Source organism: Fulvia fulva, chromosome 4, assembly GCF_020509005.1.
Source record: "Fulvia fulva chromosome 4, complete sequence".
Taxonomy (NCBI): Eukaryota; Fungi; Ascomycota; class Dothideomycetes; order Mycosphaerellales; family Mycosphaerellaceae; genus Fulvia; species Fulvia fulva.
Window position 1 is genome coordinate 4229801 of NC_063015.1, and position 24852 is coordinate 4254652.

The 24852-nt window shown below is 54.2% G+C and overlaps 10 protein-coding genes across 10 annotated transcripts; 6 read left to right on the top strand and 4 right to left on the bottom strand.

Moving 5' to 3' along the window:
• Positions 1-2697: 2697 nt before the first annotated feature.
• Positions 2698-5196, top strand: CLAFUR5_04866 (uncharacterized protein; the record flags this gene model as incomplete). The annotated part of the gene is made up of 1 exon (XM_047904014.1): positions 2698-5196. The coding sequence occupies one exon, from the start codon at positions 2698-2700 to the stop codon at positions 5194-5196; it is 2499 nt and encodes an 832-aa protein (XP_047761418.1).
• A 273-nt stretch (positions 5197-5469) lies between these two features.
• On the bottom strand, positions 5470-6368 carry CLAFUR5_04867 (uncharacterized protein; the record flags this gene model as incomplete). Its single annotated transcript, XM_047904015.1, has 2 exons — positions 5470-6081; positions 6129-6368. 2 exons carry the CDS (start codon positions 6366-6368, stop codon positions 5470-5472), a joined length of 852 nt encoding a protein of 283 aa, XP_047761419.1.
• Positions 6369-6753: 385 nt separating this feature from the next.
• On the bottom strand, positions 6754-7658 carry CLAFUR5_04868 (uncharacterized protein; the record flags this gene model as incomplete). Its single annotated transcript, XM_047904016.1, has 2 exons — positions 6754-7421; positions 7472-7658. 2 exons carry the CDS (start codon positions 7656-7658, stop codon positions 6754-6756), a joined length of 855 nt encoding a protein of 284 aa, XP_047761410.1.
• A 262-nt stretch (positions 7659-7920) lies between these two features.
• On the top strand, positions 7921-8799 carry CLAFUR5_04869 (Proteasome subunit beta type-7; the record flags this gene model as incomplete). Its single annotated transcript, XM_047904017.1, has 2 exons — positions 7921-7950; positions 8002-8799. 2 exons carry the CDS (start codon positions 7921-7923, stop codon positions 8797-8799), a joined length of 828 nt encoding a protein of 275 aa, XP_047761411.1.
• Positions 8800-9267: 468 nt separating this feature from the next.
• Positions 9268-10836, top strand: CLAFUR5_04870 (uncharacterized protein; the record flags this gene model as incomplete). Its single annotated transcript, XM_047904018.1, has 1 exon — positions 9268-10836. One exon carries the CDS (start codon positions 9268-9270, stop codon positions 10834-10836), a length of 1569 nt encoding a protein of 522 aa, XP_047760660.1.
• Positions 10837-10919: 83 nt separating this feature from the next.
• Positions 10920-11796, bottom strand: CLAFUR5_04871 (uncharacterized protein; the record flags this gene model as incomplete). The annotated part of the gene is made up of 2 exons (XM_047904019.1): positions 10920-11640; positions 11702-11796. 2 exons carry the CDS (start codon positions 11794-11796, stop codon positions 10920-10922), a joined length of 816 nt encoding a protein of 271 aa, XP_047760659.1.
• Positions 11797-12430: 634 nt separating this feature from the next.
• Positions 12431-14872, top strand: CLAFUR5_04872 (uncharacterized protein; the record flags this gene model as incomplete). The annotated part of the gene is made up of 2 exons (XM_047904020.1): positions 12431-14290; positions 14414-14872. 2 exons carry the CDS (start codon positions 12431-12433, stop codon positions 14870-14872), a joined length of 2319 nt encoding a protein of 772 aa, XP_047760658.1.
• Positions 14873-15656: 784 nt separating this feature from the next.
• Positions 15657-17558, bottom strand: CLAFUR5_04873 (MFS-type transporter oryN; the record flags this gene model as incomplete). The annotated part of the gene is made up of 2 exons (XM_047904021.1): positions 15657-15823; positions 15875-17558. 2 exons carry the CDS (start codon positions 17556-17558, stop codon positions 15657-15659), a joined length of 1851 nt encoding a protein of 616 aa, XP_047760657.1.
• Positions 17559-20731: 3173 nt separating this feature from the next.
• Positions 20732-22789, top strand: CLAFUR5_04874 (uncharacterized protein; the record flags this gene model as incomplete). Its single annotated transcript, XM_047904022.1, has 1 exon — positions 20732-22789. The coding sequence occupies one exon, from the start codon at positions 20732-20734 to the stop codon at positions 22787-22789; it is 2058 nt and encodes a 685-aa protein (XP_047760656.1).
• A 519-nt stretch (positions 22790-23308) lies between these two features.
• On the top strand, positions 23309-24835 carry CLAFUR5_04875 (Pyruvate decarboxylase; the record flags this gene model as incomplete). Its single annotated transcript, XM_047904023.1, has 1 exon — positions 23309-24835. The coding sequence occupies one exon, from the start codon at positions 23309-23311 to the stop codon at positions 24833-24835; it is 1527 nt and encodes a 508-aa protein (XP_047760655.1).
• Positions 24836-24852: the final 17 nt, after the last annotated feature.

Genomic DNA, 24852 nt, shown 5'->3' on the forward strand with positions numbered 1-24852 from the left:
TGTCTTCGGGATTTGGTATGATAGCGCTTTTAGCGCTCCTAGTAGCTGTGCTATGGTGTTCTTATATGCCCGGGCTGGGTGTTCGTCATCCCCTAGTAAGTTCTCCGCCTCCGTATATAGGGTCGTCCACGCTGTGTTGTTTGTCGTTGGCCTCTGCTTTCTGTATAGTGGGCCTTGGCTTGTGTCCTGGGTTTTTTCTTGGTTTGTTCCCCGGTTTGACTCTTGGTGCAGAATGTTCGCAAGGCTATGGCTCTCGTTGGTTGCCATCCTTCGCTGTTGTTCGGGGTCGCGCTTCCTAATTGGGCAGTTGTCCTCCGCAACTCCGCAATTCTAGGGTCTGCCTTCAGGGGAAGGGGACCTCGGTTTTGGGGGTTTTTTTTTGTATCACAATTGCGCCGCCGCCAGCGCAGGCGGGTCGCTACTGCTTGAGTAGATTGCTCGTCTTGATAAGGGCTATCGATTGAATGGTCCTCGTCCTAGTACCCGAAAGAGTCGCTTCCTTTAGCTTATATCTACTAGCTATATAGGGACCTAATAAGGGCCGAAGCAAGTATAGCGTTCTAAATTAGGTCCGAATATATTAGATTAAGGGCCTACCTATTTAGGAGACGCGTACTAGATATCTAAAGCCTAGCCTACTAGTATAGCTACCTATCGTAAAACCTAGAATATATACTACTACGATACCCGTAGTAGGCGAGTAGTAGGGGAAATTAGAGGTACTAAGCGGAGAGGAGAGACTATAAGTCAATTATTAGGGATAAAGGTAATATTCGCCGAATCTCTCGGTAGATATTATAGTAGGGATGCCTCTAGTAGTTTAGCCTAGCTAGCGAGACGGAGGAGTAGATAGATAAGAGGCGGAAGTTAGAGGGGTTGTAGATAGGGTAGTTATTAGAGCAGGCCTATAATACTAGCGTACCCTTAATAAGGGAAATCTAAGACGAGAACGAGAGGGAAAAGATAGGCGGGAAGGAGGAGGGGTTTTTACTAATACGGTCTCCCCTCTATATATACGAAAACAAGATAGTATAGCTATATAGGCCAAAGGGCACTATAACAGCTTAATGAAATATCTATCTATCTATAGTTAACTTATATATTCTTCTATATTTGAAACATAATATAATTTATTAGGAGTGTACAATTACGCAACTTAAGGTATAGCAGAACCTCGCGTATTATAGATAAGGTAAAGTACTGGAGCAGATCCGGCGCCGCTGTTTCTATTTCGAGTTGTTACACAGAAGTCTCTAACGGTCGTCCGCACGCGCAGCAACTCTGAGCTAGACGGAGAGCGTTCCCAAACCCCCTGCGCCACGCGTGACTTCGTACCGTTCGAAGTGATCAAGGTCAGATCAGTATCTCCACGGGTTTACAATAGTCAATGTAGCCGGACGCGCTTGCGACTAGCTGAAGCTGGTGTCCTTTGAAATATCAGTTATTTTCACCAGCGGACGATTTTCTTTACCGACATGGAGCGCATGACCCTCGAGCTACCGAGGAAAGACTTCAAGACTGAACTAGAAGCTTCCTATATCAGATTGGGGTCAGCCCAAGGGTAGCGAACAGCTCGACATCTCCGCGAGGCATAGCATGGCGATGCTGCTGGATCTGCTTACGACTGGTCCACTCAGGCGTTTGTCTTGGAGCGTCACCTCTTCACTATCGTATACTCGAGTAAGGCACAATTCAGGTATGATTGTAATCGACTTGGACAGTCCAAGTCCTGTTGCATTCGAACTTGACCAAAGCACTTAGCATCGGCCCCAATTGTGTTAAATGTGCTGTTGGCGGTTGTGAACCTCCAAAGGTAAGCGTAGCGGAGTGGAGCTCTCTACCAACCCTTCTAGACTGCAAAGTAGCGTGCGATCCACGCTAACGCTACCCGACGTACAGTGCTTATTATACGACGACATAGGCGTTAGCGACGAGTATATGTTTGCGAGTTCGCCAACAGGCACAGTGCGGTAGGTCACGTGATCCTAAAACTTGAAAGTTGACCAATCAGAGCGGGCGCCAAGGCTAGTTGAGGGCTGGTATAGAGCTTCACTACCTCGCTGACGCCTCACCTACGTACTCGCAAGCTCGTACTCCGGTGTGGCTAGCGCTCGGTCGCTACGCTTAACAATATGGATTTGATCTTGCAGACACTCGGAGACATAGGCGCGTCGCGCTTCATTCTCAACGACGGATCCTGGCGCAACGAGATATGGTCTCGAGGACTCTACTCGCCTATAGAATTGGAAGTCGAACAGGTCTGGATTGGAGGTCTGGTCCGGGAACACTGCAGTGGTGAGCAGGTCCATGGACTTGAATAGATGTGCTACATGGTCATATCGTGGTATCGCGTACGGCTAGGCCTGTGATGAGCCATCGCAAGGGTGGAGATATGCTACCGATCTGGAGAGCGGTCTATAAGTGCATGAATCTGGCCTGGCTATTACTGACTGGACGGATTTCTTCATCTGCTCAAAAACGCATGAAGGGACAGCCTCACCGACCCGATCAGGACCCAGCCAACGCTTCAGATCTTGTTTCAAGAACGTTCACCACAAGGGGACTCACATGCCGCGAAGACGCGAGACCCACTCATATTGGCGTGAAGAAACTACTTCTACCACTCTTCATTCGTCTACACAACCAACACTCATTGCCCACATACTGCACCAGCACACCGCCAATACTACCAACAACATGGCAACCAACATGGATCACAACAACCAGCTACTTTGTCGCAACGCAGTGCTTCAGGCCGAGCTGCGTCTCGTCAAACAGCAGCTTGACCAAGCTCACAGGTCCACCAACTACCTCCTCGAACGCATGAGCCTATCGGGGACACCACGTACCAATGTTACACTAGAGCAGCTCGAGAAGGCTCACGAGCAAGTCCTTCGCGAGAACGCTCACCTGAAGAGTCTACTCACCATCACTTGCGGAAGCCCAACTCCCAGTTCCCGGCGCATTGGCTCCAGGACAGCTTACGGCGTCCGCAGAACTCTGCGCTCCGGTCGTGACCACTCCCAATCATTCTCGTACCACCGAGCCACCGATAGTGCTGTGTCGGAGTCAGGGAACCTTCTCGACCTGGAAGACGATTTCACGCCAAGTCCCACCGCCACCCCTACTTACACCACCACGAAGGCTGACCCTACTCCGCCTCTCGAGAGCAGTGAAGATGAGGATCACCGCTCCAGAATTCCAGAAATGGTCGGCCGGCCAATTCGACACAAGAAGATTGCCAACACATCCACCGGCCTCGGCATCACTGGCACGACCTCCTTCGATTCATCAGCACGTGAGCCCGCCGGATCACATGCCAGCGGCACAGCAGGTTCCACTCCTGCAGGAAGCAAGTCAGGATTCATCCTCACGGACAGTGATGGCAACGAAACATTCTTCCAGACTCCCTCCCCCACCTCTTCCAACCCTCTTCGGGGTCCACGTGCCTCCAGAGGCGAATCTAATGGTCCGGCACACTTTGCTTTCTGGGAACGACAGAGTCTCATGGGTGCTGCGATATTCATCGAGGACAAGGATGAAGCAGAAATCGTGGAGTACTGGGAGGAGTATGGCAAGCAACATCCGAGGCACAGCGCCGAGGAGTGGAAGAATTATTACCATGAGACAATTCGGCCGGCTTACCTTGCCAAGCAGAGTCCGAAGATGACTGAAGATGAGAAGGAGCAAGAGGCACCAACGGCAGAAGCAGTCCAGAAGCAGGATGATGAGCCAAAGCTACTGGCAGAGACTTCGTTCACCTCAGGCACAACTAAGCCTGACGAGATCTTGTTCGACGACGACGAGGAGGCAGCACAGACTGCAGAATCGTCTTTCAACAGCACAACCACGGCCAGCGGAGGCGTTGCATTGGTGGAAGTTGGAAATGTTGCACTCGATGCAGCGGATCAATCTGGTGTAGTGCACAGCGGCTCTGAGAGCATAGTCTCTGCCCAAGAGAGCGAGAGCACCATCCGAGCACCGACTACTTTTGCGGCGGCATTCAACCCGCTCGCCTTGTCTGTGCACGCAGACCCAGCTGCCTTCACGAATCAGACTCGGACTAGCAGTCCCGAACACGAGCCTCTCGCCAGCGACGTTCCCATCCAAGCAACCCAGAGCACCGAAGATAAGCCCAGGACTCCATGGTCTTTTGGGCCCGCCTACAATGCGAGCCTTGAGGAGGCGAAGGCTTTCAGCACGACAGCCACACGCGGAGGTCAGAGATCTCGACCACGACGCCAGACTCCCGAGGATGATTATGTCGTAGCACCGCCTACGCCGGCCTTCGGGGTGGCTGCTCAAGACGACCGGGGAGAGGCACCAGCACGCCGTGACTCCCCACCGAAGGTTACTCGTTACAACTACTCACGCACATACTACCCCATGCATGAGCAGAATCTCTTCTACAAGCCAAGACTAGAAGACCCGAATGCGTATCGGACCGTGCTCATCACTGGCGTCCCTCCGACCATTACTCTGGCTCAGGTGCTCGACAAAGTCCGCGGCGGTAAGATCTTCTCCTCAGCATATCACGACACCGCAAACTTCCGTACGGCCCCACCGATCGATACCAACACGGTGAGTATCATCTTCATATCAGGTCGCGAAGCCTCAAAATTCGTCAAGCATACGCAACACCACCCGATCCTGTTCACGACCTCCTCCCTCGACCCTCCCACCCAGGCCGAAGTCCTCTTACTCAAGACTCCCACACGATCAATCTCCACTTACTTCCTTCGAGACGCCATTCCTAAGGGCCTGACTCGCATCATGTACCTCCACAACCTCACCTCGAACCTCAAGGACCCTGAGACTATCATTGGAACGCTTCAGCAACTTAACCCAGACATGCCACGTCCATTGAGAGCGGGGTATGTTAAGGATGGAATTATGGTTCTGGAGTATGCGAGCATGGCAGAGGCAGACGTGGCGTGGGATGTGGTGAATAAGAACCCGATGGAGTTTCCAGGGATTGTGAAGGGCTCGCTGGGAGATCCTTGTGCTGAGGCTTTGGTGTGGAAGAAGAGGGGAGAGGCCGGGGAGCGTGAGAAGGAGGGCCATGGTGGAGATATCGCGGAGCTCAGCGAAGGCGAGGCTGATGATGAGTGCGGAGGTGAAAACGAAGTCGGAGATGAGAATGCGGAGATGGTCTACGTGGACCGCGAGGAGGATGCCAAAATGATGGAGGGCTGAGTCTTTCTGCTACTTGGAGGTAGTTCAGTGCGATTGCGATGCCACCAGCTTTAGAGCATTCCAAAAGCGAGTTATTACTTCCGAAGCCTGAGCTATAAGCACACTATGTGTCATCCGCGGGCGAGATATGCTCTCATTGCTGGAGAGCAGTCTATTCATCATCACGTCGCTGCCGCTATCGTCTCCCATGACGACTTCCGCCTTTCAGACCAGCTCGGAATCAACCTCGTCCGGCGTTCCAGAGTGAAGTTCCGTGTCAGTATCTGGCGGTGGTCAAGCAACCACAGGTCGCAGCAAGTCTTCCATCCTCTTGAAATCGTTTAGAGTCGGCTCATCCGTGACCTCTCGGTATGGTCGCTTGACACACTCACGACACACAAAAGTATCGTAGCAAGATGGTTGGCACTTGCCAGGCCCCTCTTCAATGGGCACGAGGCTCAAGTCGGAAATGCCGTGAAGGCTCGACAGTTCTGTGAACAGGTGAAGCTTAGTCCAGTCAGCTTCGCCTGCGTCGTTGAAGTCCTCCGGCTCCAACCATCCGAAGTCGGACTGGAAGACGTCTTTCGTGTATCGGACTTCCAGTCGCATCAAGGCCGGACATGCGTTAACGACTCTCACTAAACATGCTGGAGTCACATCTGGGTCAGGATTAGGTATGACCCATCCATCCTCAGGTTCGACTCCAATTGGCACCACGATGGAGGTGATGCTTTCTGCGTAAGGGTGTGGCCAACCGTCCTTGTCCATGTCGACCAGGATATGGTAGAGGACCTCATCGTCCTTGAGGTAGAATGTGGCGTGCTTGTAGAAGACCTTGAGGGCCGCTGAGCACCATTCGCGGCTGACCATGAAGCGTTGCTCGGCGATGGTGAAGAAACGTCCTGGCTGATTTCTGTTAGTCCAGCACCTCCCTACGGGTGTGTGGATGATACCCAATAGTCCTCGCCGTTCTTTTGACGAAGTTGACCTTCTTGCCAATCCCACATGAACTTCGAAAGTGGTTGAATGGGCTTGCTCGGAACGTACGCCATCTCGAAGACGATGTCCTTCAGTTCTGCAGGCAGCTTGTCCCAGACGCAGCGGCCATCTGCAGGTGGCGTCCACGCCATGGTTGGAGCGAGAGGGTCGAGACGCTTCCTTACCGCCTGTACCTTCTCCCGTGGTACCGCCATTCTTGTTTTGGGTGCCGTACGATGTTGTGTGGTATTGTAGAGGGACGTCGGTGTAGAAGATTGAGGATGTGAACCTGGACAGTCGCGCTTAGGCCCGCCAGGCAGCACTTATCACACAAGGAAAGAGCGAGCAATACACCGATCGACCTGATGTATGTGCAACCGGCAAATGTACGCGCTTTAGTCAATTCAGGGCCTCGCAGGAGGGTAAGGCGTGATAGTATCCGCGCTCGTGCGAAGTAGAGACTTCTCGGTTACGGGCTTCCCTGCACTTTGCTGTTCATCTCTCCTTGAGTGCAGCAGCGCCACCAAGACGCGTCCATCATCCGTCGGGTGCTCCCTTCGCTCCTTCAGCCTGGGAACAATCGACTCCTGTGCGTAGCCTCTACTTCCTATCAAATCTACTCCTCCTCTCACCCCTTCCACCACCCTCCGGCGTTCCCACCTTACTCGACCCAGCAGACTTCGAGCTCGCCGCAGGCACAAAATCCACTTTGTCCCTCTCCGCCACCCTCTTCTTTTCTCTCCTCTCATTCTGCCTTATCAACCCCTCAATATAACACTCCTCCGGCCATTTCACAGCGACCGCAACCTCCTCAGGCAGGCTACTCCTATAGCTATCCTCCTTACTGATCCCCGCAAATTCCATGAGCTTGGGTAGCAGGCTGGGATTTCGCAGTGAGGAAGAGTTTTGCAGCCGCTCATTGAAGTGTACGCCTTGCTTCTTCAGTTCGAGGAAGCGATCGAACTTCTTGGTGGTTGCAGCTAGTACTGCGGCTTCTTCGCTGTTGCGTTCAGGAGGACGGGGAGAGTCAGGTATGTCGAAATTGGGAACGGTTGGCATTGTGAGTTCGCGGAGGCGTTGGCGTTCGAAGGTGTAGGGCGAGAGTGAGCCTAGGGCGCTATCGTCTGGCTGGGGTGCAGCTACTGCCGGAGCTGGTCCTGCAGATGGTCCTGGCGGCGGGGATGTGGTGTCGAGTCGCTGGTCTGTCTTCAATGGCACTTCTGGCTGTGGTGCAGGCGCATTTGGTTTTGGTGCAACTTCTGGCGTAGCTTGATGGGGTCAGTCTCTTTTCTGATCCATGCGATGGGAGAATACGAACCACTCGTTGTCTGTGTCGTCGAGGAGGGTGTATTAGCAGCGGTCTTTGCTATCTGACAGTCTCGAACGTTAGTAGGCATCCATAGCTTTTCAGTTCCGTATGTGTAGCAGCTGCCTACCTTTGCTGGCTTCTCGGGTTGAATGTCATCTTCCTCATCACTGCTGCCGTAGCCGACGAGAGCGTTCATATCTGCGAGTATGCCGAGTGATGTGGTTCGTGTTCGAGGCGCGGAAATGTAAAGCACATGCAAGTATTGGAAGTTCAGATCCCGGCAAAACTTCGCGAGTCAGCAACAGCTTGACGCGGTCGAGCTGCCTGCCGCTTCAACAGCAATCATCTCGAAACATCACACTTTCAACCACACCCACGACGACCACACAGCACCACCGAATCTCCATCTCTGTTCGAAAAACCGACACACGCATATCTCCGCATTCGAAGCCGCCGACATGAACCACCTTCCTCAAGTCTGGGGCAGAGTACGTAGTATTGAACCATCACTTGGTCAAACATACTAACATGATACTCAGCCCAGAGATGACATCTACGGCGCATACAACCCATCCTACCTCCCACAGTCGCACGGCGGCACACAGCAGCCCATCCAGCACACACAACAACCCATCGTGACCGGCACCTCAGTCATCGCCCTCAAGTTCAGCACCGGCGTCGTGATCGCAGCAGACAACCTCGCATCATATGGCTCACTCGCACGATTCACCGACGTCCATCGCCTCAAGCCCTTCAACCGCAAGTCAGTGGTCGGTGTCGGAGGTGATGTCTCGGACATGCAGTATCTCGACCGCCTGCTCAAATCACTCGATGTGGAGGAGAACTACTCGTCAGGCTCACACACCGCCGACGAGGAGGCTGCCGATCCAGCAATGATGAGCGCGAAGAACCTGCACACATACCTGGCTAAGGTCATGTACAAGAGGCGGACAGACTTCAACCCGCTGTGGAACGCTCTGCTGGTGGCGGGTCTAGATGAGAAGAACAAGCCATTCATCGCATCCGCAGATCTGCTCGGCACAACCTTCAGCGCACCGACGATGGCTACTGGATTCGGTGCACATCTGGCACAGCCGATTCTGCGACGTGCGGTTCCGGATGAGGAGGCGAGCCAGAAGTTGAGCAGAGAGCAGGCCGTACAGACTGTCAAGGACTGCATGAAGGTGCTGTTCTACAGAGATGCACGAAGCATGAACGAATACAGCATTGCTGTGATCGATGAGAAGGGTGTGGAGCTGAAGGAGGATGAGAAACTCGAGAACCAGAGCTGGGACTTCGCGGATAAGATCAGAGGCTACGGTACTCAGACCGTATAGATGATGAAGGGCGTTGCGAGGACGATAGCGTGGCGCGACATACATGCATGGATTCGAAGCCATCGGCGCGCCAGGGAGAAACTGGCTGTGTACTATACAGATGCGAAGCAGCATACGTCCTGGGTGGCATAACAAGAGGCTTTCATCTCGAGCATAGAGCTTTGATCCTAGCTACTGACGAGGCTTCTTTACGCATAGTAGCGCCCACCGTCCAATACTTCTGTACTCGTGGCACCGATGGTATCCCATGTGCAATGATAAACGAATTGAAGCATTTGTGGCTGCACCGCTCCTAATCGTGGCTGATCGATGTCGATCTCGGCCGATCAGCGTCATGGTCCCGAAGTTGTTGTGGAGAAGTCGCGTCCAACGTCCCACCCACACGCGTCTGCTTATCGCACCAGCTTCCTCTTCCTTCTCTTCCTCTTTTCCCACACCAGGCGAGCATCCGAGCACCCCAAACTCGCGATGGCTCTGCCTTCATCGCCTCCGTCTCTTCTCCCAACAGAGGCAATGGAGGAAATTCCATCATCACCTCCACTTCTGCCGGCAACATCCATTCTCCCGAGTCGCAAACGCCATTGGACCGAGCCCGAGGACGAAAACAGTCTGTCCAGCGATCCATTATTTTCAGAGGACAATAGCGGAGTTGAGGATCTGGCGAGTTATGACAGACCGAAGAGGAAGAAGATGGTGCGAGGGCCTTGGTACAATGTTGGGTCCGCTAAGAAGGGAGCGCAGAGCGGGCTGAGGCAGGATGCGTTTAGGAATGTGGATAGTGGAGTGTGGATGGGGAGTGATGGTAGTATTGATAGCATGCTATCGAGTCAGAACAGAATGCGCAAGCTAGCGGGTCAGGATGAGGTTGAGGAGAAGCAGGTTATGCTGGGAGGAGCGGAACAGATGGCGAATGATATTGTGCAGCGTTGTGTAGAGACTGGGAAGGAGAGTGTTGATCTCTCAGAGCTTGGTCTGCGAGCGATATCGCCTGCTACGCTTCAGCCGCTGCATCAGCTTATTCGGCCTTCGCATATCAACTCGACGGAGCCGCCATCGGAAGACGAGTTTAGCGCGTTGACACCTTCGATCAAGCTGTTTTTGGCGAGGAACGCGCTGATTTCATTACCACCTGAGCTCTTCAATCTCGAGAATATTACGGTCCTTAGTCTGCGGAACAACGAGCTCACGGAGATTCCTCCATGTAGCGACCGGCTACACAAGCTAAGAGAGCTCAACATTGGAGGCAACAACATTCAATATCTACCCTGGGAGCTCTTCCATCTCTTCGACTGCAACGGCAACCACAATCAGGTCACCGTGCGACCGAATCCTTTACTCGAGCCAACTAGCATCACTGGCCCATCTCCGTTAGCAGCACTGCCAAAGCCGGCAGTGTCATACGGGGAGCTGAGTCGATATGGCGATACGCGGACATACTTCCAGGAGCTGAGAGAAGCATACCTACAAGATGGGCCTCTAGACTTGCGCTCGGAACTCGAGCTGCGATTGAAGCTCGGGCGAGCGTTGCGGATACAGGCCCTGCAGGAACTGTCGCGAGCAGGCAAAGAAGTAAGCGTGTGCCGCGAGGAACTGATATACCTCGCCTCTTCGCGAGTGCACTACTTCAGTGTTGATGGGACGCCCATGCGACGACTCAATAGGGAAGACGAGGACTTTCAAGCGGTCATTGATGATCGCCAGCCATCTCCAGGACCAATATCGACCACACCTTCACTATTCGAAACAGCACTGCGCACTGTGCAAAAGGTCTACTACCTGGACGATTTACCTTCTACCATGCCCGCCTCTGTAAAAGCCGCGTTGGGGCGTGCGGCCCAGGGTCTAGAAGTGGGCAACAGGTCCTGCTCAACTTGTGATCGAAGCTTTATCATTCCACGGGCAGAGTGGGTTGAGTACTGGCACAATGGGCTCCCATCGCAGACGGAGCTGACGCAAGAGGCAGTTTTGCCATTCAAACGGACTGCTTGTAGCTGGGAATGTGCTGTTCCTAGCGAGCCGGGCGAGTTCAGATGTTGATGATGTTCATGGCTGATGTTGTAGATAATGTACCTAGATGAACACGAGTGATTCTTGTGGTGTGCATACGCTTCTCCCGCGCTTTAATCGGCGCGCCTCCAGTTCCCAGCCAAGTTCCGCGCAGGGCGGTCTTCTCTGACCGTTTCATCGACTATGCCAAGCTGCTCTCGTTCCACTTTCGTTGGCCGATGCGACTTGCGAGACAACGAGATCTTGAAGAGACCACCATACAGTGTTAAAGCCCCGTCGAGAAGTCTTTTTGCCTGTTCCGCTTGCTCCGCGGTGGCTAGGTCAACGAAGCAGTAGTAGTGCGACCCAGGCTCGTTGTGCATCGAAGGATGAGGAGAGATGATCTTACTCACAGCCTGAACATTATAATCCTGGAAAAGATCCATCATATCCGCATTGACAGCCCGCTGATATGGGATCCGCGGAAGTCCACCGACGTAAAGTCGTCGTTTCTCTTCCGTGGGCGCTGTCCAGTGTGCTTGAGGATTGGAGTTACTTTTGACTTTGTCCCAGCGGTCGAAGGCATAGTCTTGATCGTCTACCGGGCGCGTACGCACGATATCCACTTGATGACCGCGGTCGTAGATGATTGTAGGTCGACCTTGAGAGAGTCTGCTTGGGTTGACATTGCGGTGCTTGCGGGTGTTGAGGTTGATCTTGATTGGTCTGCCGCGGACCAGGGAGCCTGGAAGGCACATTAAAGCTTCGCGGGCATCGTTGGGGGTCCAGAAGTCTATGAAGCAGTAGCCGGGATTGCGGCCTGTGAAGGGGTCGATGAAGATATCGATATTTTGTCTGTGGATTTGTGAGTTGGTGTGCCTGAGGATGGGCGGTGGGTGAAGGGGCCAGGTCATACACTGCGATTTTGTGTTGAGAGAAGAGGTCTTCCACGTCGGAGAGCCGAGCTTGGTAGGGCAAGCTGCCGACATATAGTCGGATGCTGTCTGCCATGACTTGAGTAAGCCAAGCAGGGTGGAATTCTTGATGGCATGGCGGTGCTATGAAGGATGGTGCAACTTATACATGACCTCAAACCAAGGACGAAGGACAAAGAACGAAATCGTTTGCGTGGTTCCGGCGCTTTCGATGATAATGTCGATTTGAGATCTTTACACACGCGGCCCATGTGGTCAAAAGCAGCTTCATACCACTTGTCAGCCCTCGCTGTTGTTTCGCGAGACAAGGATTGGGAACTGGTGCCAGGAGTGGAAGCATCTCCAGCTGCACCACAACCTTAGACAGTCCGTTAGCCAGCGCGGGTAACCGACGAGGGCGTCAGCGGTAGATATGGAGAGCACAGTTGTGTCACGGAACAAAAGATGGTGCCGTCGTCGAAGAGTTGACGTCGAGAGCAGGTGCACATGAAGTGCAAGGATATGGTTGCTCGTGCAAATAATAGCGCCGGCTCAATGCCACTAGCGCGCCTTCTTTCTCCGCTAACGAAGCTGTCAGAGTGAATCGCGCTTTCTACTTTCGCGTCCTTCACGCGTAAAGCACCTCACCCCAAAAAACTTGATGTCGATATCTTGTGCAACCACGAGGCGCTAGGGCTGCAGCACCTACCGTCGACGATATACCACCCACCATGTATTTTGCCATCCACATCCTGCCGCCAGCCGACCGGCAACGCACCTCAGAAAATGCCATACGAACCGTGCCAGTGCCTATCGAGGGCGACAAGACGTTTGCCGATCTGCTACAAGCCGCACAGGCGCGATTCGAAGCTATATCAAGCCCCCAGAAGACGGAGCTCAGTTTGGACACTCTTGCGGACAAGCATGGCGCAGAGATGTTCGCCAGCGACAAGATTGAAAGTCTGTTCGGATCGGGGCAGACAGGGGCGGAGCTCTATCTATATACCAGCAAGGCTTTCAAGGTGCCGCCCAAGCCTGTGAGAACGCCTGCAACCACGAAGGGAGAACCTGCGTTCAAGCGACGACGACTTGCGCCGCCGACTCCGGACTCCAATGCTGAGGTACCCACGGAAGAGGTATCAGAGGACCCAATAGAGGACTTTGATGACTATGAGCTGCCCACCAGTAATCAGAGAAATGCTTTCACCGAGCTCACAAGCTCTCAGCGAAAGGGGGCAGCTCCCATGGACTGGCAACCAGCGGAGGATCGTGTCGTGCTCAAGGGCATGCAGCAAGGCTGGTCTGCCAAAAAGGTTCTGTCTCAGCTACCGAACTCTCGAAGGACAGAAAGTGCTGTCAGAGGTCGCCGCGCTGTGCTCAAGCGAAAGTACCCTGATAAAGCCAGCCGCTCACCGGTTGCGACACCTTCAAGGAAAGAGATCAAGACCTGGTCGGATGACGAGGTTTCAAAACTGCGGCTAGGTCGTGCTGGTGGTCTTGACAATCGTGCGATTCACGAGCGTTACTTCTCTCGAGACCGATCGCTCGAAGCTGTAAATCAGAAGCTGCGTCGCTTGGAAGATCTCGGTGTCATACCAAGTAGCAGTGCGCCAGCAGCGAGCACACAGCCGGTAAGCTCACCGGCAGAAGCCGCTCTCGCTCGTCGGCAGCCGCCTCCACAAGTCGAGCCGGAGATGAGGACAGCTTATGTCCAGCTCCCAGCACGAGAAGAAGTTGAGGCACGTACGGAGAAGGTAGAGCATGTACAACAGACGAAACCGCAAACTCTGGCAGCGTCCCCTCGTGTTCAAATATCCACACAGCAGAAGGGCATCTTTCGCGACCAGCCCGAGAGTGAACGATGGAGAATATGCATGGCACAGGCCGATGGCGACGAAGAGAAGGCAAAGCGATATCGCGAGGACCTGCAAGACAATATGGATATGATCAATGCAGTGACTGATGAAGATCAAGATATGATTGAGAACATCAAGGTCCGAAGGATACAGAGGCGTCTACGCAGAGCAATCACAGACGGCCGCGCTCGCCGCAAGAACCGTCGAACACCGAGAAGCAAGACGCTTGTTCCAAGCACTGAAGCGGCAGACGAGGAAGTCTTACGTGAGAGTGATTGGGAGATCACGGAAGAAGAGGATGTTGCCGACACGAACGGCGACATAATGAACTTCGGCGATGAAGAGCCGGGCAACGATGACGATATCTCGGAGGATGAAGTCGAGGATATGGTGCGCGATCGCCAGATCGAGGAAGTCGAAGAGTCGGATGAGGAGGAGGGTGTAGGAGGAGCTCAAGGCGCAGATGAAGGCGAACAGAGAGCTGTCATCAACGCCGCTGAGAATCGCAAAGTTGAAGATGATCATGAAGAGTCCGAGTCTAAGTCTGACTCCGGCTCTGATGAAGAGAACCACAACGCCCAGGCCGCTAACGACTTGGCACTTCTGGAGATGCAACTGTCTCAAGCAACACCACCGGTAACAGTAGAAGTGCCCAGCTCGAACGCCATCCAAGAGTCTGAGCAATCTACCGACGACTCAGCAATGTCCGTCCGGACTGACGAGTCTCGGAACAAGGTACGTCCTTCAGAGAGAGATGAGCCCGTCAAGCCTGACCTCGAGCAGCGTGCCCGGAGGAGATCACGCACGGGATATCGTGCTGGCGCGTCACGATCGCGTTCACGCACTGACAGTATACAGAGTAAGTCAGACGCGAAACCCCAAGATGTCCTCGCCGATGACAAGGCTCCCCAGAAGATCGAAACTCCCAGCACCAGCAGCACAAACAGAAGCACGCCTGGTAAACTCCCGTCCCTGCGACAACACATGCAGGGAAAGACAGATGGACACGGATATGCGCCACCGACCAAATCCCCATCCTCCTCCAACAAAGCAAGGCCCTCACCCTACGACGTGCCCACTTCCGAGAAGAAAGCACGTACCAGTACTCCGAGACTGGCTGCGACAGCGGCATTTGTCGGTACGCTGGGCACGATGTCAAGGGAACGTGAGGCATTGCTGAAGAAGAAGGACTGGATGCCGCCGCCGCCTAAGAGGCGCGACCCGGACGAGTTCTTGCCCAAGCGGAAAGCTAACGGCGATCCCCTGTGGTTCGAGAGCGATGATGCGGAGTCGAGTAGTTCGAGTGATAGCGATTGAGTGAACTGTGGGAAGTGAGGCGGAGGCGCTTCTTCAGATGGACGAGTTACATTACTTGCACATTGCTCGCGAGAGACGCTTGTACGGACGTGTACAGTGTACAGGCGGATCACGTTAAGAAATCGTAAAGATATGCCTCAAGGCAACCTTGCTCTTGTTCTTGCTGTATACTATATGGACAGTATCTATAACGTCACTTGTATTCTTTCGAGAACCGCTAAAGTCATCGTCCCCTATCCCTCTCTTGTGGACGTCATGTATCTCGCGCCAGCTGACCATCTTCCAGCCTCGTCAGACTCATTCGCTGCCTCACAATGGCCTTCGTGATAGCATCCGTCCATGGCTCGTCGGCTCGTGGCACATTTGTGATAGCATTTCTCCTTTCCCGAGATGAATGGGCGTCGTCGCTGTTCGAACTCTGCTCATCAATGGGCTCTTCAGACCGAGCCGCAATTCTCCGGCGGTCTCTCGACCATTTCGCCCTTCTCGCAGCCGATGAACTGCTCTCGCCCTGCGCTGCCTCGCTCAGAGTTTCCCATAATATTTCGTCAGATGAGTCGCTGCCCCGTGCTTCTTGGGTCGGCAGTCCACCACTCGCTTGTGCTGCTTTATGAGCCGTTGATGACTTTTTGCTTGGGGATCCTGTGTTCCTTACCAGATCCTTCGATGGGCTTCTATTTGTCACCTGCCTCAACGGCGATAGTCGAGGGACCCAACCCCAACGGGCTGTAGACCGTGGCAGAGATTGTGGTTCGTGACGGATTGGGGGCGGTAGGTCAGGTTTCTAGACTCCGCGTTTGGCACCCAATTTGCCTTGTCTGACGACACTGTTCGCTCTGCTTGCGTGAGGCGTGCCGCGTGGTGTACCTCTTGGCGTGACACGGGTCTCGCCGAAGAAACGTTGTTGTTGGCTGTAGCTTCTTTCGCCGACGCCTGGTCGGTCGATGGCACCTGGGATTATGTTAGGATCTGTGGGAGGAAGCGAAGGATGAAGATACTTACTAGCACGTCTTGAACCGGCGTAGCCAGACGCGACGCTCGCTCTACGACCGCCCTCTTCCTTGGATTGATCGGCAAGACGCTGAGCAAATGGCGAGCGCTTTCGTAATTGGGGTCCTTTCCAGTAGATGACGTATACCGCGATGACCAAGACGAAGGATATGCAGGCCAGAATGGTGCTGGCATACTCCAGGTTCTTGCCGCTGCTCGCTCCGATGTTGGTGAAGAATGGTGTTGCCGGGACGGTCAGCACACCGGCCAGGAAGTCACGGGCCCAGCCATTTCCACCAGTGGCAGATGCCGAGTATGGGCCATAGGCACAGATCATGTAGTCGATAGTGGCCATGTAGATGGAGTAGTTGGCAATACCAACTATAGCGGCGAAGATCATAGAACCGATCCAGTGGATGGGTGGTCCTTGGATCGTCCAGGCGAACCCGATCAGGCCAATTGGTAGGCATGGAGCTGTGTAGAGCAGGAACCAAAGACGTGACTCGTATTGTGCTTTCTCGTCATCAGGCTTAGCCTCACGCTCCTTGATGTTGCGACGAATGGCTGGGATAAACAGAATCCAAGCAAGAACGTATCCAACTCCGATGGGGATGAATGCCAGGCCAATCTGAACTGTGGAGAAGTTCCACTGCTTGTAAACCAAAGAAAAGGATTGGATGAACATGAAGATCAGGGCATCCGAGAATCCGGAAAGCAGGGACAAGACCAGAACGATGGGCTCAGTCAAGAACATCTTAAATGGTCGGATCCATGTGACCAGGATCTCTTTGGCTGAGAATCGCTGGCTGTATGGAACCAGCTCGTCTGGACCCCAGATGTTGGTTTCGCCCCCGGCGCGTCTCTTCTTTGCGATCTTGTTCATCATTCTCGTAGTCCTTGTCTCCGGTACGGTGAAGAAGTGAAGTGCTTGCACAGCGCCTCCGAAGATTAGCTGAATCCAGATGGACCATGTCCAGTCCAAGTACGCTTCGCTGAAACCACCCACGATGGGGCCCAGGATGGATCCTCCGACAGACGAGAAGACGACGAACGCGACCGCATACTGCTGGGTGTCGGACTCCCACATGTCTGCGATCATGCCCAAGGTGACGGAGCCTCCTGCGGAAGAGAGACCTCCGAGTGCTCGACCGACCATGATTGTAGCAAAGTTTGGAGCAAGTGCTACGGGGATCTGCCAGATGTTGACCAGGAAGAGCGAGAGCTGAAGGACCGGCCATCGACCAAACTCTTCAGACCATGGTGCCCACAGTTCGCAACCGAATGCGTACATGACCAAGAAGATCATGGCACCACATCGTGCAGCTTGTGCGCTAACTCCAAATTCTTCCTCGATGCCGGGAATCGCGTTCGAGTAGAGCGAGGTGTTGAAGTTCATGGAGACTTGCACAATGAAGATAACACTGAGGATGTACCACTTTTTCATGGTGGGAAAGGAGAATCCCAGGTCATCGTAGCAATCGTCTTCAGTCAGGTCGCGCTTGTCGTATGTGCCCAACTTCTCCAGCTGTTCGCCTTCGCTCTTGGTTGTGGCGATGCCGTTGTTGTTCGTTTCGGCTTTGCTAGAGCGTGATGTATCATCGTGGGCAGTGTCTTCGTGTTCGAGCTTCTCGTTGGCCATGTCGAGGTCTGCCTGGTTCAAGACCTGAGGCGGATCCTCGGAAAAGTGCGCCGGCATGTTGATGGGTTGATGGCGGAGGAATGGTGGATCGTTGGCGTAGCAATGCTGCTAGTGTGCCAATAGCAAGCTCATGGATAGATGACCAAATAGTCGGATTCTGGCACGAGGTGAAAGTGTGGAAGAAGGACAGTCGAGACGAAAGGGCGGAGAAGAGGAAAGCTCGAGTTCAAGAAAGCACGAAGGTGGCATGGCGTGCATGGCTCACATGAGACCTGTGAGACTCATGTGTGTGAGACGGCAGGAGATGACGCAGTTAGCGTTGTCGGATGCAGCACACATCAGTGTCCACCGTACACGTGCATGTAATAAACTTTGTCGCGTGAGAGGGCTCCATCTGGCATCTGGCAGTGGCATCTGTACCAAGTCGCCAAGCCGGCGCCATCCTCTCTTGGATCGGGAGCTTTGCGTATCTCTTGGCCACAAGCTTCGCCGCACCCCAGCAATCGCCGCACCCCAGCTCGGATTCTCGCGTTCCGACACATGGTGTTGCTGGCTTGTATCAATTGCCACACACGCTCAAAATACACGATATGTAGCTCAAATTGCTCAGAATAGCATCGCGAATACAGAATTTGAGAGCCTGTGGGCACTATAGTGGGCTCCATGGTGTGTTGTTGTATGTGGTGAGGTGGTGAGAAAGCAAGAAACGCGTGAATCTCGACACGGGCGCATGAAGCTTTGGTGGGGCTCTCACCAAAATCCCATGCCGAAGCGTCAACACCAACCTCTCGGCAGCACAACGTGTTTTTACGCGATATGAGTATGCAGAATATGGAAACAGATGGCTGCGAACACATTGGGAAAAGAATCAAGTTGATATGAGCAATGTTGGTGGTGTTGATGATAAAAAGTCACTGGGGTGCGGCGATTGCTGGGGTGCGGCGAAGCTTGTGGCTATCTCTTGCACTGCTTCGCATGCTTGAACATGCCGTGCATGCACATACCAAGCATATCTTGCAGGGGGTTCGACGGATTTTCTCGGTCTCCCGCCGAGGCTGTCCCAAACGTCGGCGGAGAAGTCGATTGTGTCAGTGGCGGCGTGCAGCATCGTCTGCAATCCTTGGTCCTTCTCAGCCTCACGCAGCATTCCCATCGCCATGACGCACTCTGCTTAGATAGGTGTGTGTGCATGATCCCCGCACAATGTCACCATGTCGAGGAAGCTTTTGCTGCCGAGAGCGCCGACTGAAGGAAGCACCTGGGCATTTTCGCTGGCGCCGATGTGCCGCGGAGCCTCAATCCGCAGGCCGGACCCGAGTGGAGAGGACTCGGACGACGGACGTATCAAAATCGGCAAGCGCATCCCAGAAGCACGCGTTGTCGTTCGCTTCCTATGAAGTCCCTGACAACTTATCGATCCACCTGTCGTCTGATCATATCAAGGGGTCAACGGAGCGCTGACCGTGGAGCCGATAGGAGCCTCGCCACTGCTGGTGTTGCCATTGCCACTGCGGCCACGCACAACCTCGTGCCATCGGAAGCGGACGCGAAACACAGTACTGTGCCTTTGTAGAGGACGAGGTAGGTTCTACACCGCAAGCGGCGGCTGCCGAGACTGACATACCAGTGAAACTCTGATGGAGCACATCCAAGGAACAGGACGCGATGCTCCCGCTCTGACTGCTTCTACTTCGACACGAAAACTCCAGCTCGGTCCCCGATGTACGCTCACTCATCATCACCACATCGACATTCACTCCGGCATGGCAACGCGAGGCTGTTTGGAATGCCGCCGATCGAAGCATCGAAGCCATCCGCACACCACGACTTCGACAGACCGCCATGGTGACAGAGAACAGCGTCGCATGAGTCGGGAAGGTGCTGCCATATTGCTGGCCCGGGAGGCCACATACTCCGAACCGGATTCTGGCTGCTCGTATAGCTTGACGCGGATCCGTCGTCGTGGTCTGATGGACTGGTCTTCTTATCCTGTCACCTGACAGATATCATCCTGCTGCGCAGGAGCTAATTGGCGAGACGGATAACCCTCAACTTGCCTTGATAAGGTGACATTGGTCGATGCGGCCGTAGCTGTACTGTCATTGCGTGGTGTATGCCTCACACCGCACGAACGAGTTGATGCCTACTGATGAATCATGAAAGCCTGTGAGAATAGTGTTTCAGGCTTGGCGACGAAAGTCATTATACTTCCTTCCCACATCTGCCCGCCGCCCCTTCGCTGCCTGAACATACGAACACAATATCATTGCGCCCGAACTCACGGCTGGGAACTACAAAACTTACTTCATAGTACAGCGCTGTCGCATAGCACGCCCCTGTCAGTCAGACTCCAACGATTGGACTAACCGCCTGTCCACGCTGACGGGGCCCCAGATTTCCACGAGAAGATCGCGTCCACCGTGCTTCGAAAGATGGCAGATCTTCGCATCAACGGGCGCGTTCGCAGGGCAATCCCTCACTGCCATGGTGTCCAACCGCCAACCTCGAGGATCACATGGGGCGAAGTCGAGTCGATGACCCTTCTCTCGTGGTGCCCAGTCGGCGATTGTCGGCTACACAGATTCTGAGTGAAAACAACCTCATCTTCATGTACTGCGATATCATATACAACATCACCGGCAGACCGTGCAACCCTTCCCACGGGCCATGAATCGGCAATAGAATCCTCGGTCAAGGAGACTCAGTATCATGAGCTCGGTGATGATAGACTCGTCCAGCTCTGCATCGTGGACATCGCCAGGCGCAGGCATCACGCGTGGCTACAATGGCAGAAGCAATACTTTGCGGACGTTCATCGTCTTCATGGCCGGACTAGCAATGGTAAGCAGGCCCACCAATAATGATGGTCCTGCAGAGAACGGAGCTGACGCGAGTCACATCCAGTACAACGCGTGCGAGCTGATAGTCATCATCTTCCTGACGTTCTCTCACTTTCGTGGCATGTATTTTGACAGTCTGGCCAAAGTCGAGGAATGCACACCTTATCGACGAGACGTGGCTAAGATAACCAGCGCGACGAGACCACGGGGATCAGAAACATCCCTAGGCAGACCTAAAAATTCGAAATCCCTTGCTTGCGCCTTGCTTGTCGCGCACGCGCCAAGGTATGTAAACAGCATCCCTGGGGAACCACACGCCTCCGACAATGCAAAACCGCCTCTGGCTCTCCAGAATGCGTTCAATCATTCTCGGACTTGAAGCGCTTCGAGATGTCCGCACGCCATTCTCCGAAAGTCGAAGCATACGCCGACTCTTCGCCAATCTCGCCACTTACGCCCTTATCTCCAAGCGCATTACCGCAATGGATACGACAATCGCGTCCACGGAGTGCCATCTTCTCGAGTGGTCGTGTCAGAATCCTTTTGATAGCATTGGGCTGTATGTTCATGGGCTGGACACTGACATCAGTTCTTGGCTCCAACGAGCAAGACCTTGCAGAATTTGATAGTGTCTACGATAAGGCATCAGGTGGTGTTCTCGACGATCCTACAGGTTTCGGCGTCCAATCCTCGCATGCCAAACAGCAACCTGGCATACTGGGACCCAACGATCCTGATGATGAGTCTGAGAGTGGTATGGGACCAAGACCACAGAAAGAGCCGACGGTATCAGGAGCCTTAGCTGAACTTCATCACGCCGTCAAGGGCAAGATTCAATCCTGGAACCCGTACCATGCCGCGTCCTCCCATGCTCCAACGGACGATGATGATTACTACAACAGCACTAGCACTGGTGCCAAACACAAGTCCCACAACACAACAAGCCTCGAAGCTCTCGGCGGCGAGACCATCCACGACGGCATGAGCGATGAAGAAGGTCTCGGCGCCAGAACCCGTATCGGCAAATGCACCATCCTCTTCAATAGCAACCCCAACAGCTACTGGGAACGCGCCGTCCGCTCCCACGAAAACCACGACAAGCAACACGGCTACCGCCTGCACGTCCTTCGCCAACAGATCATGGATGACGTCTGGTCCAAACCCGCCTACATCCTCAGCCTCCTGCTGCGCGAACTCGCCAAACCTGAAGGCGAGCGCCTCGAATGGCTCTTCTGGTTCGACGCCGATACTATCATCCTCAATCCTTACATCCCTATTGAGATTTTCCTGCCCAAGCCAGGCGGTGAGTTTGATGATGTGCATCTCATCTACTCGGAAGACTGGAACGGTCTCAACAACGGTGTCTTCCCCGTCCGTGTCCATCAATGGTCCGTCCAACTCTTCTCCGCCATCACCTCCTTCCGCCACTTCCGCCCCGACGTCCAACTCGTCATGCGCGATCAAGCCGCGATGGAGATGCTCATGAAGGAACCCTACTTCAAGAACAACATCGTCCAAGCCCCGCAGCGCTGGTTCAACGCATATCAAGGCGAACACAACGAAACTCTAGCCCCCTTCCAAATTCGACGGGGTGATTTCCTCGTTCATTTCGCGGGAGTCTGGGATCGAGAGGCGAGGATGAATTATTGGTTTGACAGATCTGAGCAGCATTTAGATGATTGGGAGGTTCCGCTGAAGGCTACGTCGTATCCGCAGGAGGTGAAGGATTTCTGGGCTGAGCAGAGCGCGAAGAGGAAGGAGAGGAAGGAAGGTGTGGCGACGGTGCGACTCAAGGCGAAGGAGTTGTTGGCGAAGGTTGAACAAGATTTGCGTGATTTTGGCGATCGTCTCCCCTCTTCTGAGAAGGAAGCGATAGAAACTGCGAGGGACGAGCTCAACAAAGCAATGGAAGACAGTGACGCCAAAGACCCCTACAACACCACCAAACTCGAAGACGCCACGACGCATCTAACCGACGTCTCCTCACCCCTCCGCGACGCTATCGAGAAAGCCCTCAAGTCCCTGCTCTCCTCCGCGCACGAGGCCATCTTCGCCGGGGAGAAAGATCTCCTCGAGGGCGGAGCCGACAAGGGCATTGAGAACCCTGAACTAACCTTACTCTCGGAGACGGTGAAAAGACTGAAGGCACTGGTCATGATGCCGCAAGAGGAATGGAATCGACATACTGTTACGGAGGCTACGGAGGAGGTGACGAGGGCGAGAGCCGCGTTGAAGGAGAAGAGTGAGGAGATTATTAGGAAGGCTAAGGAGAAGGAGGAGAAGGAGAAGAGTGAGGAGATGATTAAGGCGAAGGAGAAGGCGGAGAGGGAGAAGGAGAGGGAGAGGGCGAGGGTGAGTTCGATTAAGGATGTGGCGGTTGGGGAGGTTGCTGCTACTGCTGTGCCAGACGCGGTTTCTCCTGCTGGGGATAATGTCTTTACGCCATGAGGTGGAGATGAGAGCTAGATCGTGGGGTCTGCGATGTTTTCCAGGGTATCCTTAGGCTTGAGATAGTATCTAGATGTGTATGCAGCAAAGCTCTCAGTTGGCCTCTCTCGTGATTGTCACTGATGCCCTATCGTACAGGCGAAAGCGTGATGAAGATGTCTGAACGAGATGTAAGGATCGTTATACGACAACATGATCAGTGAAGACGCGAACCTGAAGCGAAGTCGCTGACGTTCGAGATGACCCGCTTCTCCGCATTGGCTTCGACTTCGACCTCGCATCTCATGCCGGCAACCGCACTCATGCCAGCTCGCAGTTACACATATAAAATTGTCCAAACACACTAGAACTGCGCGCCTCCCACAATCGCCAGCGAACCGACCCTCCCACCACCACACCCGTCACGACAGGACCTCAACACCTCCCTCCAAATAACACCTACGACGCCACCGGACCATCAAACCATGCAATAACATTCCCCCAAAACTCAATACAACACACCTATCACCTCCATCCACCATGACCTCCAAAATACCCCTAGCCCACCACCTCTTCACCCGCCTCCACCAACTCAACTGCCACAGCATCCACGGCGTGCCCGGCGACTTCATGCTCCGCGCCCTCGACGCCCTCCCCCTCGCCTCCATCCGCTGGATCGGCAACGCCAACGAGCTCTGTGCCGGCTACGCAGCGGATGGATATGCTCGCGCCGCCTTCATGGCCCGCGAAATTCATCCTTTGATATCGCGGGTCAGGATCCCTCGTGTCGGCGCGTTGTTTACGACATACGGCGTCGGAGAACTATCAGCGCTCAACGCAGTGGCCGGGGCGTATTCCGAGAGCGTACCTCTAGTCCACTTCGTAGGCACGCCGAGTCGGAAACAATGGCGGGAGAAGCCAGTGATTCACCACGGTCTCGGGGACAGTCGGTTAGAATTATGGGCCGAGATGGCAAAGAGCGTTACGTGTGCGCAAGCGGACTTGCGGTGTGAAGATCCCGATGAGGCGGTGGAGAGGTATGATGGTGTGTTGAGGGAGTGTGTGAGGATGAGTCGGCCGGTGTATGTTAACTTGCCGGTGGATATGGTGGGGAGGGAGGTTGATGCGAAGGCGTTGGAGCGGGCGTTGATAGGGGATAAGGTAGTGGGGAGTGAGAGTGAGAGTGCGGTGGTTGAGAGGGTTGTGGATGAGGTTGTGGGGCGGGTGAGGAGTGCTGTGAGGCCGTTGGTGATTGCTGATGGGTTGTCGTACCCGTTTGATTTTGCGACGGAGATTAATGAGGTGGTGAGATTAACGCAGGTACCCGCCATGTGCCCCAATGCTGGTAAGGGCATCGTTGACGAGTCGCTGCCATCGTGGCAAGGAGCTCTCGCGAGCCCGACCGAGTACAGCACTTCTGCCGATCTCGTGCTTCTGTTCGGAGCGCTGCTTAGTGATACAAACACAGCTGCATGGAGTCTGGTACCAGATGCCGAGAAATGTGTAACGTTCGGTCGAAGCGATGTGATTGTGTGCGGGCAGCGGTACGACGTCGACGGCGCACAAGTGCTGCAGAAGCTGGCGAAGAAGCTGAAAGCAGAAGCTCATTCGAAGAGTGGCGCACTAGCAGCTCACCCAGTGAGGAAGGACGCAGTCGTCGTCCCCTCCTCATCGTCGCCCATCAGCCAAGACGGCCTCTGGCACCGCCTCTCAACCTACCTCAAACCCCACGACACCGTCCTCCTCGCCAACGGCACACCGCTGATCGGTGGCCGCGCCATGCGTCTCCCTCATCCAGTCCAAGTGATAGCCTCCGGAATCTGGTGTTCGATCGGATCAATGCTCCCCTGCGCCCAAGGCGTGGCCGCAGCCAAGCAAGACCACGCCATACCGGGCCGTACCATCCTGCTCGAAGGCGATGGAAGCTTTCAGGTAACGTGCCAGTCCATCTCCGCCATTATCCGGTACAAGCTTGACGTAACGATCCTTATTGCGAATAATGCGGGTTATGCGTATGAGCGGTGGTTGAATGGGATGGAAGCCGAGTACAACGATGTGCCGAATTGAAAGTATACGGAGGCGCC